The following is a 17,625-nucleotide window of genomic DNA, read 5'->3' as shown; positions in this document are numbered from 1 at the left end:
CTCACAACTCCTCGATCTGTAGACCTCTCTCTAAGCTAAGCTGGTGGGGAAAGTACTGTATTGCAAAAATAAAAGTGTCTCTGAAGTTTCTGGTTCCCACATTGTTGCAAAATGTGTTTTATATTCACTAGAATGGTGTTATGCAGGATATAAGTAAGGGAACCAGTCTCTAATCACTGATCTTACCATTTTAGAGTACAGTTCTGAAATTCACCATTGGCAATCTAGACTAGGCCCAAAATTGTAAAACTGAGTTAGGAACCAGTCTCACAACTCAAGCATCTGATTGGTTGATTTTGAACACAGGGTAGAAATTGACCAATGGCAAGGCAGCATTCTTAGACTGTTCTTCAAACTTACTTTTGTAACACTGGAGCTATCAACTTAAATTTAGCATCTACTCATTCATGAAAACAGTAACTTGAGCCTTATTTTTCATGGATGGAATTTATTAAATAATTTTTATTTTGAATGATTTATCGGTTAACAAAGTATAAAGTATTGCAGGTGTTATCTCTGTTTCAAATATAAAAAAATATGTTTACCTACCTCCCTTGAATTAAAATATGAATGGAAAAATGAGAGGAAAGTTATGTGTAGCAATAAGGTACTGTTTATTAGCGTACAAAATGCAAAGTCATTTAATGTCCAGCCTATACAAGATTGTATTGATTAATGCTGTTAGGGAAGAAAAAACTCATTATATGACAATGCTTACTGCTGCAGATGTAGTTGTTTGTATAATACTATTAGTAATACAGATTGTATTTGACTTGAATTTTGTCTTACGTAACTTTTATCTAAAACTAAACACAGGTTACAGATTTGTCACATTTCTACTAACAAGTCAATACCATGGTGTAGGTGGAGACCTTCTCACCCCCATTGTGAAAGTGTGGGGTCAAATCCTGGTGAGGAGAATCTGATTTAGATCTCCGGAATCCTTTAATATGTGCCTGACCTGGTTAGCTCAGTGGGACAAAGCTGTAAGCACAAGTGAGGAGGTTTTAGGTTTGAATCAGTGGTGAGGTTTTTGGTATGTTTGATGATTCAAGGAAGACAATATGCTCCACCTCTGATTCATGTAGGAAAGTTGCCAGTTATTATCAGAGTAGACAGTGTGCCTAAGATCATTCATACTCCACCTCTCTGATTCACGTAGGGAAGTTTCTAGTTACTTTCAAAGTAGACAGTGTGCCTAAGATCATTCATGCTTCACCTCTTTGATTCATATAGGAAATTTGCTAGTTACTTTCAGAGTAGACAACATCCCAAAGGTCATTTATGCTCCACCTCTTTGATTCATGTAGGGAAGTTGCCAGTTACTTTCAAAGTAGACAATGCCCCAAAGGTCATTTATGCTCCACCTCTTTAATTCATATAGGGAAGTTGCTAGTTACTTTCAGAGTAGACAATATCCCAAAGGTCATTTATGCTCCACCTCTTTAATTCATGTTGCTAGTTACTTTCAGAGTAGACAATGTCCCAAAGGTCATTTATGCTCTACCTCTTTGATTCATGTAGGGAAGTTGCTTGTTACTTTTAGAGTAGACAATGTCCCAAAGGTCATTTATGCTCCACCTCTTTGATTCATGTAGGGAAGTCGCTAGTTACTTTCAGAGTAGACAGTGTGCCTAAAGATCATTTATGCTCCACCTCGTTGATTCATGTAGTAAAGTTGCTAGTTACTTTCAAAGTAGACAATGTGCCAAAGGTCATTCAGGCTCCACCTCACTTTATTAAGCAGAGTTGCCAGTTACTATCAAAGTAGACAGTGTGCATCAAGTCATTTGTGCTCCACCTCTGATTCATGTAGAGAAGTTGGAAGTTATTTTCAGGGTAGACAATGTGCCTTAGGTCATTCAGGCTCCACCTCTGATTTATGTAGGGGAGATGCCAGTCACTTTCATGGTACATAAGGTAAACCTATCACCATAATTAGATCACTAGAATACAGTTGAAAAAGCAAAAAAAAACAAAACAATTGAGCATACAGGCTCCAAATGTAGCTGTTTTAAAAGTAAATGTAAAAATAAATAGGTTTAGTTGAATGTCTTATCAAGTGAAACTAAAATCTCTAAAATATCCAGTTATCTAGTAACTCTAAAATATCCAGTCATCTAGTAACTCTAAAATATCCAGTCATCTAGTAACTCTAAAATATCCAGTCATCTAGTAACTCTAAAATATCCAGTCATCTAGTAACTCTAAAATATCCAGTCATCTAGTAACTCTAAAATATCCAGTCATCTAGTAACTCTAAAATATCCAGTTATCTAGTAACTCTAAAATATCCAGTCATCTAGTAACTCTAAAATATCCAGTTATCTAGTAACTCTAAAATATCCAGTTATCTAGTAACTCTTCTAAAATATCCAGTCATCTAGTAACTCTAAAATATCCAGTCATCTAGTAACTCTAAAATATCCAGTTATCTAGTAACTCTAAAATATCCAGTCATCTAGTAACTCTAAAATATCCAGTTATCTAGTAACTCTAAAATATCCAGTCATCTAGTAACTCTAAAATATCCAGTTATCTAGTAACTCTAAAATATCCAGTCATCTAGTAACTCATGAGATCACTGTCGTAAAACATTTCATTTCTGTAGAAAAATCTGAACTGATCAATCATGCTGGTAATTAACGGTTACATTACATCATAATATAGAAATATTATCCTATCAGTTATGTAATCCGATTCTTAGAAAATGTCAGTCTGTGATTTATATACAAATAACAGTACATCAGCATTTTTGAAGCTTGGTCTAAAAATGAATACAAAACGTAAAAGTAACACAATTACTTTGATACTGGGGTAATGCTCTAGTGCTTTGATACTATGCTCTAGTACTTTGATACTATGCTCTAGTACTTTGATACTAGAGTAAGTTTGTACTTTGATACTGGTGTAATGTTACTGCTTTGATACTGGCACAGTATCTGATACTGGTGTTATGGTAGTACTTTGATACTGGTATAAGGCTAGTACCTTGATACTGGTAAAAGGCAGGTACTTTATTACTGGCACAATGCTAGTACTAGATACTGGTGTAATGCAAGTACTTTGGTACTGGTGTAATGCTAGTACTTTGATACTGGTGTAATGCTAGTACTTTGATACTGGTGTAATGCTAGTACTTTGGTACTGGTGTAATGCTAGTACTTTGGTACTGGTGTAATGCTAGTACTTTGATACTGGTGTAATGCTAGTACTTTGATACTGGTGTAATGCTAGTACTTTGGTACTGGTGTAATAATGCTAGTACTTTGATGCTGATATAATGCTACTGCTTTGATACTGGTGTAATGCTACTGCTTTGATACTGGTGTAATGCTAGTACTTTGATACTGATGTAATGCTAGTACTTTGGTACTGGTGTAATGCTAGTACTTTGATACTGGTGTAATGCTAGTACTTTGATACTGGTGTAATGCTAGTACTTTGATACTGGTGTAATGCTAGTACTTTGATACTGGTGTAGTCACTAGTACTTTGATACTGGTGTAATGCTAGTACTTTGGTACTGGTGTAATGCTAGTACTTTGATACTGGTGTAATGCTAGTACTTTGATGCTGATGTAATGCTACTGCTTTGATACTGGTGTAATGCTACTACTTTGATACTGGTGTAATGCTAGTACTTTGATACTGGTGTAATGCTACTACTTTGATACTGGTGTAATGCTAGTACTTTGATACTGGTGTAATGCTAGTACTTTGATACTGGTGTAATCACTAGTACTTTGATACTGGTGTAATGCTAGTACTTTGATACTGGTGTAATGCTAGTACTTTGATACTGGTGTAATGCTAGTACTTTGATACTGGTGTAATCACTAGTACTTTATTACTGGTGTAATGCTAGTACTTTGATGCTGATGTAATGCTACTGCTTTGATACTGGTGTAATGCTACTGCTTTGATACTGGTGTAATGCTAGTACTTTGATACTGGTGTAATCACTAGTACTTGGATACTGGTGTAATGCTAATACTTTGATACTGGTGTAATGCTACTGCTTTGATACTGAAGTAATGCTACTGCTTTGATACTGGTGTAATGCTAGTACTTTGATACTGGTGTAATGCCAGTACTTTGATACTGGTGTAATTACTAGTACTTGGATACTGGTGTAATGCTAATACTTTGATACTGGTGTAATGCTACTGCTTTGATACTGGTGCAATCACTAGTACTTTGATACTGGTGTAATGCTAGTACTTTGATACTGGTGTAATCACTAGTACTTTGATACTGGTGTAATGCTAGTACCTTGATGCTGATTTAATATCATGAAGTTAATATTCATATGGTATTTTGGTTCTTGAGTAATGCTGGGTCTTTGATGCCAGAGTAATGCCAGTACTTTGATATTAGAGTTTTTCCCAGAGTAATGTACTTAGATACTAGAGTAATGTTAGTACTTTGATATTAGTTTTATCTTACATTGTGATTTTGCTTTAAAGAGACATACCTTCATATGTGAAATTATCAGAATTTAGAAATTGCCTTTATTCTCTAATAATAGAAAATATAAATGAAATAATTAAGAGTAAAATGCTCTATATTAGAAATATATAGAAAAGCTCCTAGAAATCATTAACTTGTCACACAGTGGAAATGCGATGTTAAAGGAAGGAATTTAGCCAAACTCGTGAAATATCAACTTAATGCTTAAAGACTAATTCATGATGAATATATTTGTTTTATAAATCTTGATTATGGAGACATGCCCCTTTAAAACTGTCCTTGACCTTTGAGGACATTTTAAGCAGGTGTGATATAACCTTTCCAGACATAACAACCATATGTACATTACATACATGTTTAATGGCTTGTGTCCAGACATGTTAACATCTGTTTTTACAGCTTTAAGAACATAATGTTATGAACATGTTTAATGAGACATCAAATATTGTCTGTCTCATGTGTTAAATACAATAGAGCTTTGTAACCAGTGCAAAACTAATACCAAGACAAATATAAAATTAAGATAGTTGCCAAGGCCCAGATCCAGAGCCAGGCTGAGGGGTCTCCCCACCCCCACCCCACCATTTGGCTGAGAAGTGACCTATACTCATCAAAGTTACACTCAAAATGTACCAAGGGCCACCATTTCATACCTTTATTTTAAGTTATTCCAGGGGAGAGCCCCTTGACCTCCTAAAATGAGGGAAACCCCCGTCCCATAGTTCAAAATTTTGACCCAAAAAATGCACCAGAGGCCACTATTTCATACCTGTATTTCGAAAATTTTCTGGGGGAGATCACTTAACCCCACTATTTCAAGCTGTCTCATTTCTAACACCTCTGTTCTGGACTGGTGCCACCCCATCACATATTTCTAGATACGGGCCTAATGCCTGTGTTTAAAAGCAGTGTAACCCAAAAAAGACAGCTGGCAATTTACTTGCAATTATGTATTCTCCTTTGCTATCTCAGAGTTATTTTGCTATAAACTTAGCTTATTTAACACATTTCTGCCCATAAAAATTGGTTAATGCCAAAGTTACATACAGGGAATATGTAATCAAACACAAAGTATGGATCCATTACATTAAAGATATTCAAAGGTCCAGTAACCCAGATGAACATTGCAAACAATGATTTTAAAGTTGTGTAATAGTTTTTACAAGGCATAATAAAATAAGAAGTTCATGACAGTTATACACTAAATATTCCTGTTACACCAGTGTTACTATAAGTTAGGCAGTTGCCTCTTGTTGCACCAGTGTTACTATAAGTTAGGCAGTTGCCTCCTATTGCACCAGTGTTACTATAAGTGAGGCAGTTGCCTCCTATTGCACCAGTGTTACCATAAGTTAGGCAGTTGCCACCTATTGTACCAGTGTTACTATATGTTAGGCAATTGCCTCCTATTGTACCAGTGTAACTTTAATTTAGGCAGTTACCTCCTGCTGCACCAGTGGTACTATAAGTTAGGCAACTGTCTCCTATTGCACCAGTGAAGTTAGGCAACTGTCTCCTATTGCACCAGTGTTACTATAACTTAGGCAACTGTCTCCTATTGCACCAGTGTTACTATAAGTTAGGCAATTGCCACCGATTGTACCAGTGTTACTATATGTTAGGCAGTTGCCTCCTATTGTACCAGTGTAACTTTAATTTAGGCAATTACCTCCTGCTGCACCAGTGTTACTATAAGTTAGGCAACTGTCTCCTATTGCACCAGTAAAGTTAGGCAACTGTCTCCTATTGCACCAGTGTTACTATAACTTAGGCAACTGTCTCCTATTGCACCAGTGTTACTATAACTTAGGCAACTGTCTCCTATTGCACCAGTGTTACTATAACTTAGGCAACTGTCTCCTATTGCACCAGTGTTACTATAAGTTAGGCAATTGCCTCCTATTGTACCAGTGTTACTATATGTTAGGCAATTGCCTCCTATTGTACCAGTGTAACTTTAATTTAGGCAATTACCTCCTGCTGCACCAGTGTTACTATAAGTTAGGCAACTGTCTTCTATTGCACCAGTAAAGTTAGGCAACTGTCTCCTATTGCACCAGTGTTACTATAACTTAGGCAACTGTCTCCTATTGCACCAGTGTTACTATAAGTTAGGCAATTGCCTCCTATTGTACCAGTGTTACTAAAGCAGTGTTACTTTAATTTAGACAATTGCCTCATGTTGCACCAGTGTTATTTTAATGTAAGCAAGGGACTCCTCCTTATCAGTGTTAATATATTTGAGGCAATTGCCTCCTAATGCACCATTGTTACTCTAACTTAGGCAATTGCTTACACCAGTGTTACTTTACTCATGTTGCACCAGTGTTACCTCAGTGTAATCATGTGACTCCTATTGATCAGTGTTACTATATTTGAGGCAATTGCCTCCTATTGCATCAGTGTTACTATATTTGAGGCAATTGCCACCTATTGCATCAGTGTCACTATAACATAGGCAATCATCTCCTATTGCACCAGTATTACTTTAGGGTTACTTTACTCAGGAGACTCCTATTGCACCAATGTTACTTTTACTTAGACAATTGCCTTATGTTGCACCAGTGTTACTTTAGTGTAAGCAAGTGATACCTGTTAATCAGTGATACTATAATTTAGGCAATTGCCTCCTTTTGCACCAATGCTGCTTTACACTAACCCTGGCAAGTTACTCCTGTTGCACCAGTATTATACCAACAAGGCAAGTTAATTAAGGCAAGTGCTACCTATTGCAACAGTGTTACTGTAATTTAGGCAATGGTCTCTTTAATATTGCACCAGTGCTACTATAATTAAGACAAGTTAATAATAATTAATATTTGCAAGGATTTCAAACTCTTCTCTTTCTGCCAGTGTTGATTAGTGTGAATGTTATGTTATTGTTTATCTGTTGCAGAAGAACAACTGTATGAGGATCAAGATTTTGGGTGATTGTTACTATTGTGTTTCTGGTTTGCCAACAGAGACAGAGAAACATGCCGTCAACTGTGTCAAAATGGGTCTCAAAATGATAGAGGCAATTAGGTAACTTTTGCTTTACCCCCATTTCATTGACTGTAGTTTGCAGCTTGTGAAATGCAATTGAAATGTTTGTCTTTCTTTGAAGTGCAATGCATTATGCATATGCTTATTTGTTATTATTTATACGTTTATAATTATGAATTAGAAAGCTATATTATATTATAATGAGATCAATTACGCCGTCTGCTGTGGAGGTAAAATGTATTACCAGTGTCAATGTAAACTCTACTTCATTTTCAATCTACCTCAAAATTTACCCCCAAAAAAGTATTGGATGCGTTTTATACACGGATGCTCATTATACATGGGTATCTATGGTAGCTTCTTATTAAGAACAGTTCGAAGATTCTAAACATGTGACTTCCTCTTGTATAATGATGTCTTTATTTGTAAATGTTAAATTCTTATAGTAGATTCAATAATTAAAGATTAGTTTAAATTGTGAATAGAGAATTAATTGCAAGCATAGAGATAAATATAAGTAATTCAGTCTGAATTAGAATGTCGTTTTTATGTGCTTGAATGTTTGGATATGAGTCAGAGGTTGCTTAAACCTTTTTAAAAGCAGCTGGCGGCAAGTGATTCTGCCTTTGCGACCAGTGCAGACCAAGATCATGGTCTGCACTGTTTGCTGTTCAGTCGTAAAATTTCAAGTGAACACCCCTTTGAATAATAAATGGTACTGCCCAGATTCAATGAATCAGTTCATTTTAGAAATTTGCAGGCTAAGGTTAAAGGATAGAACCAATTGCAACATGCTTCTTTTCTGATGTTATATGAGCCGCGCCATGAGAAAACCAACATAGTGGCTTTGCGACCAGCATGGATCCAGATCAGCCTGCGCATCAGCGCAGTCTGGTCAGGATCCATGCTGTTCGCTTTCAAAGCCTTTTGCAATTAGAGAAACTGTTAGTGAACTACATGGATTCTAACCAGACTGCGCGGATGCGCAGGCTGGTCTGGATCCATGCTGGTCGCAAAGCCACTATGTTGGTTTTCTCATGGTGTGGCTCATATTGTTAATCCGTATTGCAGGAATGTTAGGGAAGCTACTGGGGTAGAGGTTGACATGAGAATTGGAGTGCACTCAGGGACTGTACTGTGTGGTGTGCTGGGCCTCAAGAAGTGGCAGTTTGATGTCTGGTCAGACGATGTCACCATTGCTAATCACATGGAGTCAGGAGGGGTTCCTGGGTAAATATCAGTCTGTTGCCTTTTTGTCTTTAAAAGTCAGTGCTCAAGGTTGTAAAAATGAGTTTGAAGATCATTCTGAGAATGAAGTCATGCAATTGCACTATTTCTGAAGACAGAGTTAAGTGAATATTTCTGAACATAATTAATTTTAATTTTGATTTTGTTGTTGAATAATTTAAAAAAAAGGGAATGTTATTTGTTAAACAGATTGCTGGTACATTTATGATTTGGCATTAAGCCCAATACACAGGAAGGTACTCTCTGCAGTCAGATTTTAACTACAGTACAACCTCTCCAGAGTGGCCCTCTCTTAAGCAAGAAACTCTCTATAACAACATTATCAAAATTTCCCTAAGCTAAAATATACTATCAAATTTACCTCTCCAGAACAACAACCTCTACATAACAGTCAATATTTGTATCTCCCAAAGGGTGTTGCTCTACAGAGGTTGCACTGTATTTGTATCTTCTGTCTGGTGTTATACTGGAAGGATTGAGAATAAAAATAGTAAAGTCCATACAAAACCATTTTCTTTTATTTTTAGACGTGTTCATATCTCCAAAGCAACTCTTTCATATCTCCACGAGGAATTTCAAGTGGAACCTGGTGATGGGTACAAACGTGACTCCTTATTGAACAGCAGGGACATAACCACATTTCTGATAGTTCCAGTTGAGAAAAGGGTAAGGGATACATTTGAGGGATTGTCTTTGATAAATTTGACATTGGGTTAAGGTCAGTTTGAATTGCCGCTAGATTGTAGCTTTCAGAGTCTGTCTACAGATTCAGACATATACCATAATACCTGATATTTTTAGGTGACCAAAATTTTGCTGTAGTCTAATGATGCAAGGATAAAGCTGTTTGAAAACTGTGCAAGGACAAATTTTTGTGAAATGATGAACAGACACAAAATCAGGGAATATTAATTCCTTGCAAATAAAGCCAAGTTCACAGCATGCAAAAAAAAAAGAAAATTGTGTTTAGTACATATTCACCAAAAATCTTCCAAGATTATTCTCTGCAGATAGAATTTATGCTTTTCTTGTAGCTATCTGAAGTAAAGATATATTTAGGGAATGGTGGAGAGAGGATGGATAGGGTTGAAAAATGTTATATAAGTTTTTGGTGGTCTTTGTGGAAATGAAGTTACAAGCAATTTGTTGACAAGATTGGCAGTCATCTGATGACATCACTTATGTATTTTTGCAGCTTTATGTAAATTAAATCATTTTGTGGTCAGTGAAATGAAGGTCTTGTGTCCTGCATGCAGTTCATTAGATTTTTCGTATAATTGGTGGAAAAAAAGACTTGTTTTCAAAATAGTATTGGTTTTATCTCTTAACTTAACCCTTACCCTGCCAAATTTCTATAATGAACTTGTCCATTTTTCAGTTTGGACAGTACCATTAACTTGTAAAAGGGGTGCTTAAGAAAATGATACTGACTGAATGGCATACAGTGCAGATCATGATCAGACTGCAGGGATGTGCAGGCTGATCATGATCTACACTGGTTGCAAAAGCAGAATCAATCATGTCCAGCATGGTAAGGGTTAAAAGGGGTAGATGTAAAGTGTAATCCTTTGTGAATGATATCTTAAAATTAGTATAAATGTGAGTGCACCCTGCCTGTAGTCGGTGAAATTTATAATTTCATGAACTGTATATTATTCTATTATTTTTAGAAAAAGAAAGTTACTATCAATGTAGAAGAGGTGAGCTCTCCAAAATCAGTTCTTTTATCTAGTTTTTGTGAAGTATCTCTTAATAGCATGTAAAAGAGCAGAACGGAACAGACTGTTACAGCAGATTGTACATAAATGACTCTTTTCTATGACAAAGCATCTTATGCTGATGAAAAAATTTCTGCATTATTTGATTATCTGTCTTTTCATATACTTTCATTTCTCTATTTTTATCAAGGTTGCCATGAACAACATCTGTCTTTACCAGATTATAAACTTATGATTTAAAATGCAAAGCATAATGTTTACAGTATCAATCAATTTTCTGATGTCTTTATTATATTTGATAACAAAAACCACTGTGTAATTCCTGTACACAGTAATAAATGGATTATAACTATTCTAAAACATTAACATAGCATACATTTTGCTGAAATACGCGATTCAGAACTTTCAAACCCATGATCAAAGTTTTCCATACCAATTAATTAATGCATGCATATATTTCTCAGTGCATCAAAATTAGTAACTACATTGTTACTTTTTTACTTACTGCGCATGACAGGATATTAAGAAAACTGAAATAATAGCTTTATTTCTTTTGTCTGTCTGCCTGCACAAAAGTTTATCTTGACTACTCCTCTAAAACTACTGGTGGAGTTTCCATGGCTAGTTTGCATATTGTTGCCTTTTTCATGTCCTAGTCATCTATTTTTAGATCAGTAGCCATTTCTATTTTTAGATTACAGGTATGATATTTAATAAAGGGAGATAATATAACTAAAAAATATTAGAATTACTATTGGTTAACCTTATCTAGATAAGTGCGTTGTGAATCAGATTATAACAATAAGAAAATAAAAATCTGCAGGAAGATCTGTAAGATGAAGGAAACCTATATTTTTGTATAAGTAATCTAGTATATATTCTTCTTTCTAGGCATTAGCCATTGTCCACTAAATTTTCTAAAAATAGTTCTCAAGTGCTAAAATCAATGCACAAGAGTGATATAATCTTAGTATGCAGTGTGGCACCATACGCATTTTCAAAACCGAATAAAATATAAGGTTAAATCTGTGGCAGTAAAATGATATTACCTACTTAATAAAAGTTATGCACAAAATATACATTTTCATTACCTAACTAGGACAGATATAATTGTTGCTGTCGTGATTTTCCTCTCATTTATGTAATTTATGTGTAATATTTACATAAATTTTCCTCCTGACATGATTCCTGTGCTTCCTGCATGTATTTATATACGATAATAATTATCATTGTCAAACAGGTCCCTGTCTTCTCCTGATGTTTGTCTACATCCTTTTTTGTCAAAATCTTCCTTAATAATTTATTATAGAAAATTTACAGTCAGTTGCTGACAGTTATATCCTTATCCTTTAGCCTGCTAAATTTCTAAAATGGACTGGTCCGTCGTCAAATTTGGACAGTACCATTAACTGGGTGCTTACTAAAAAAATACTGACTGAATGGCAAACAGTGCAGACCATGATCAGACTGCACGAATGAGCAGGCTGATCTTGGTCTGCACTGGTCGCAAAGGCAGAATCACTTGCCGCTGGGAGGCTAGGGGTTATAAAAGCATGAGCGCACGTTTTACATTTTCATGTAGTGTTATACATATATAGGATCTTCATTACGGAGTCATTACTTTGTTCAAATTTTAAAAAATTATTTTCATCAAGTACAAAATAGACAAAATCATTTATCAGATGAATATAAACAACATTTGCATGACTTTCTCATAGTAAACAAGAGCTTTGATTGGAAAGCAATTTTTAACAAAGTTCTTTTGACCAAAGATTTAATAATTGAAGTCATTTGTCCTGTTTTATGTTGAGAAGTTGTGAGCAGATGAGAAAGAAATCTAAGGTGACGAATAAGCTTCATGCATGCCAGGATGAAACAAAGAATAATGATATTTGATATGATAAACAAAACCTGTCGAGCAAAAATATGTGTGATTTGAATAGCATATAATTTAGACCTTAATTCTAGCAAGCTTGGTAGCGTTGTATAATCTGAAGAAACATTTATTTAGTTTTGTATTAAAATGAATCATTTCATTCAACTTTCAGATGGAAGGAAAGCCAATCCGGTCCCGTTTTCAGAGCAATACTCGAGCATCTGTCCGTGTGTCTCAATATTTGGAAAGCTGGGGCATTGATAAACCATTCTCAAATCTTCAAGTGAGCAACATGGCCACAAAACTCCTTAGTGTTACGGTAAGTTGATAACCATTTTTAGCTTGACTATTTATAGAATAAGGAGCGGGATTGTACTCGACCTGGCATTGGCATTGCCTTTGCATTCAGGTTAAAATTTCATGCCAAGCTTTTAAGTTTCGCTATATCTTCTTAACTACTGCCCCTATTATCATCAAACTTCATATAACAGCTAGTCATTGTTAGGTACAGACATGTGATACAAATCATTAAGGGCCAAGGTCACTTTGGTCAAATGTTGTAACAGTTTTATGGCAAGCTTCTCATTTTCAGAAACATCTCATAATATTTCTTAGTACCTTGCCTCTGTTTCTAACCCCTACCCCCTACCCCCATGCACATCCATTACACAATCCATATACACCAGTTACAAAAGAAAAAAAGAAAATAATTATGTTTCTGAAACTAGCATATTTCATAATATTCCCTCATACACCTCCCTGCCCTCATTCAACACCCTTCTGGACCCAACAACCCTTACACAGTTACTAGTAAAATATTTTTAACATCCCTACTAACTTGTGTCTCATTCTGTTTCTTACATTACATGGACTCTATGCCTCAAAGCCCACTCCACACACACATGTCCAGAACCATCCATCCTTCCACAAACATGTTTTTCTTACATTCCTCAGACTTCCTGATAATGTCAAAATCCAAAAAAAGTATTTTTTAAAGTCCACACAATAGCTTACACCTTGTTTGTTTCTTACACCTGCTCCTGTCTCCCTCCTTCCAAACCCCACTCACAAAATCTCTTTACATTTCTGACATGTATTTAATATAATAATATCTTGGTAAACATTGTTGAATAGTCAAGCAAACTATCCTTTCTACAGCTTTTGTTTTTTATTCTTTTTTTTTTAGCATGGTTTTAATTCAGTCACCCATTAAAAAAGAATTTGATCATGCATCCCTGCATGTCTTGCTTCTTCGTATTTTAGTTTATACCACAATACCATAAAAATGGCTGGTTCAAGAAAAGTTTGCTTTTTTGAGCATAATATAAGGAATGTATATGAGCCGTGCCATGAGAAAACCAACATAGTGGGTATGCGACCAGCATGGATCCAGACCAGCCTGCGCATCCGCGCAGTCTGGTCAGGCTCCATGCTGTTCGCTTAGCCTATTGGAATTGGAGAAACTATTAGCGAACAGCATGGATCCTGACCAGACTGCGCGGATGCGCAGGCTGGTCTGGATCCATGCTGGTCACAAACCCACTATGTTGGTTTTCTCATGGCATGGCTCATATATAGAAATTTTTATTTTTTTTTGTTAGACAAAATATTTATGCAGAAAATATGATAGGATTAGGTATATGAAATGATATATGTTACAGTTTGCGAATAATATTTGTTTTGTATACTCAGATGTAATAAATTTGTCCCATGCTGTCTTTGAAATTATTGTATGCTACTTGTTTGCAGCAATGCTTTTCATATAAGGCAGTGTTATTTCTGCAGAGAATTTCAGAAATAAACATTTATATATACTTTGTGTTTGATCCATCTTTTCGATAAAAAGGGTTTCCCTTGATTTGTCTATAAATATAAAACATATATACATCATTCTAAAGGACTGCTAGGGGCCTCCTTGGCCAAGTGGTTAAGTGATGCTGACTTCAAACCACTTGCTCCTCACCTATGTTAGTTTGGTGCCTCACTTGGGGCATAGAATTTTTCGTGTGAGGAAGCCATCCTGATTATGGCTTACGGAAGGTCGGTGGTTCTACCCCGGTGCCCGCCTGTGATGGTGTAATGCCCAGAGGGATACCTGGGTTCTTCCTCCACCATGTAAAGTTGGAAAGTTACCAAATGACCTATAGTTGTGTCATGATAATTTTGTAAAATGTCAATAATCTACATTAAGAAATTCTAATTTTGCCTGACTTTTACAATGGTAAAAATATAATTTTTGGCCATAAGACTGACATAATAACTGGCTGGGAACCAGTGTGAGTTTTAGTTTTGTCTAATATTTTCTGAGAAAATAATGAAGGAAAAACTTAAAAATTTGTCCAGCTACCAGTTCCTAGCCAGAAGAGATGTTTTAAAAATTTAAACGTACACTACTAATCAAGCTTGGAGACCTTTAGAATGATGTTTAAATCATATCTGGATCTTGCAGAATGCAGCAATTCACAAAAAAATCCTGTAAAGGATTAGATAGATCAAACATTGTTAAATGTTTGATTAAATTTTCAGACCATATTGATGCATGACCAACTTCCGAATCATAGCCATGGGACCTGGTGTCATTTCTTAAATTTTAAGTCTTTGCTTGTTTGACTAAAATGTATTTAGTTTTTATTTATTTTTCTTTTGTTTATCAATTATTTCAGCTAATAAATGTAAGTTTGTTGAAATTTGCAAACTCACAGCTAACCAGAAAATCTGCATTGAGATTTTTGTATTTGAATGTCTTTGCAAAAAAAAAAGGAGATGCTTTTAGCTCACCTGAGCATGAAGTGCTCATGGTGAGCTTTTTAAGATCATTGGATGTCTGTCATTCGTCCATCCGTCATCTGTCTTCAGTTTCTTTAAAAAATAGCTGCTTCTGAACTTCCAAATGGATTTCAACCACACTTCACAGGAATGTTCCTTGGGTGGTTCCCTTTCAGGGTCATTCAAATCTAGGTCATCCATTTAGAATTCTGGTTGTAATGTGAAACAAAAAGAAAAACTTTTAGAATTTCCTCCTTGGATGGCTTTCCACCAAATTTCCTTTAAAAAAGTCACTTTTAGTTAGTTGCAATTTTTGATATTTCGCTTTGTATCACTTCAGCTTCTCTTTCATCCACATTACGCGAGAACCCTCCCAGAAAACACTGGCCCAATTTCAGAATAATTTCAAAGATATTTTTCTTGTATGACCCTCTACCAAAACTGTTCAAGCAAGCTGTGAAACTCAGTTGAGCAATCTAGGGCCATCATGGTCCTCTTGTTTATAGAAATTTTAATCCTATATTTCTGACCACTACTTTTTCTTTGTTGAAATATTGTTAAGAAATTAATTAATATTAATATAAATCTGTAGGTAAATTGATTAATTAAGATATCTTTATAGAATTAACACTTGATAAGCGACTTAACGTAAATTGTCAAGACTTTTTACTGGTTTGTTTCTTGCAAAGACATTTACAAGTTTTGTTTGCTAATTTTTGTTTTTGTTAACTAACAAAAAATGTAACACTGTTCAAATTAATTAACACCAGTAAATTTAACACAGTGTTTGCTTCTGTAAAACAAAGACACAAGTGAGGGTATATTTTATGTAATATATATGCTGGCTTCAACTCATGGGACAGTGGTATGCAGGCTGATCTTGGTCTGCACTGGTCACTACGGCAAAATCACTTGCCGCCAGCAGGCTAAAGGTTAACCTTGCTTTGGTAACTTGTATAGCTTCAGTTATAGATAAAGGACTATTTCTAAGGTAGTAAGAACATAATTACAATCGGCAAATTATATTCTCTCTGTATGTGAGATTAATTGTGCTGAGCTACATTGACATCCTCAGAATGCCGAATTCTTATCACATGAAAATTGTCCAGAGTCCTTAATATAATATTACAAGGGTTGAACGCAATACTGTCATAAGTCCTTCTTTATTTAATAGGAGTTATTGCATTCAGCCCTCATAATATGTATCTGTTACCTTAACTGCTACTTGGATATATTAAAACTAATGATTTCTGTAACCAAAATATGTATATGGAAATTGTCGAGCTTTATAATGGGAGTGTACTTAACTGTAACTTGAATATATTAAAACTAATGAATTCCGTAACCAAAATACGTAATCATACAGAAATTGCCAAGATTCATGACGGGAGTATGTAACTTGGATATATTAAAAACTACTTATTAAAATGATTTAAAACTACATAACGAAGGATTAAAACCTTTTCATACTTCATTGGTAAAAATTGAAAAACTTTTCTTTCATGTCATATGGTTTAATTCATTGCAAAAGAAAAAGTCTTATATGCTCTTTTGCCTAGGAACTGTAGCAAATATTTAAGAATAAGATTTCCATTTACAAAGTACCAAATAAGTTACTGTAAAATTCCTAATCATTTTGTATTCCAGCCAGAACTCCCTGTTACCTCATGTAATACCCATACTCTCAGCTAGAAAGTGTTACCAAGAATATCAAGTCACATTCAATTTTAGATAATAGAAATAGTCTGTTTTCTTCTAGTCAGAAAATCTCAGTTAGTCAGAAAATCTCAGTTAGCCAGAGAATCTCAGCAAGAAAATTTCAGTTAGCCAGAGAATCTCAGCAAGAAAATTTCAGTTAGCCAGAAAATCTCAGTTAGTCAGAAAATCTCAGCGAGAAAATCTCAGTTAGCCAGAAGATCTCAGTAAGCCAGAAAATCTCTGTTAGCAAAAAAGTCTCAGTTAGACAGAAAATCTCAGTTAGCAAGAAAATCTCAGTCAGAAAATGTTAGCAAGAAAATTTCAGTTAGCCAGAAAATCTCAGTTAGCAAGAAAATCTCAGTTAGCCAGAAAATCTCAGCAAGAAAATTTCAGTTAGCCAGAAAATCTCTGCAAGAAAGTCTCAGTTAACCAGAAAAATTCAGTTAGCCAAAGAATCTTATGGAGCTCACTATTTAATCTAAGCTTGAATACTTAGCTTTTGGCAACTTTGCATTTATTTTCAAATTCATGGTTAAAGTTTAAAAATTTCAAGTCTTAAATGTGATAATGTTTTTTAATGTTAGAATGTGACAGAATCATATATCTTTATTTCTTGTTTCTTTTATAACATCCTTAAATTAACTGTTTTATCAAAATGTATGTAATTTTATTTCAGAGTTTAGCATTTTTAGACTCGAATTTGGCCATGAATCCTGCAGGATCAGGAAAAGATAATCAAAGGTATTGTATATAATAGATTAAAAGGTTAATTAAACGATTTTGTAAATGTGTCCAAAATTAGTCACAATGTATCCATGCCCCATACCTTTGGTGGTTTTTACTTACGCCTTTCCAAATCAA

The 17,625-nt window shown here is 35.0% G+C and overlaps 1 protein-coding gene across 9 annotated transcripts in view; it reads left to right on the top strand.

Annotated features, from left to right (window-relative positions):
- LOC123549315 (adenylate cyclase type 2-like) overlaps positions 1-17,625 on the top strand; it is a 200,322-nt gene that overhangs the window by 138,805 nt on the left and 43,892 nt on the right. For 8 of the 9 annotated variants that reach the window (XM_053545483.1, XM_053545484.1, XM_053545490.1 and 5 more), the window contains 6 exons: positions 7,370-7,497; positions 8,530-8,688; positions 9,234-9,372; positions 10,377-10,406; positions 12,473-12,619; positions 17,441-17,505. In XM_053545483.1, coding sequence (XP_053401458.1) covers positions 7,370-7,497; positions 8,530-8,688; positions 9,234-9,372; positions 10,377-10,406; positions 12,473-12,619; positions 17,441-17,505 — 668 coding nt within the window. The remainder of the gene's footprint in view (positions 1-7,369; positions 7,498-8,529; positions 8,689-9,233; positions 9,373-10,376; positions 10,407-12,472; positions 12,620-17,440; positions 17,506-17,625) is intronic. The other variant, XM_053545486.1, reaches the window with a different exon arrangement.

Source organism: Mercenaria mercenaria, chromosome 6 (assembly GCF_021730395.1).
Source record: "Mercenaria mercenaria strain notata chromosome 6, MADL_Memer_1, whole genome shotgun sequence".
In the NCBI taxonomy this organism is placed as follows: Eukaryota; Metazoa; Mollusca; class Bivalvia; order Venerida; family Veneridae; genus Mercenaria; species Mercenaria mercenaria.
Note: the sequence above shows the minus strand (reverse complement) of the source record. Positions and strands in the feature narration are given on the sequence as shown.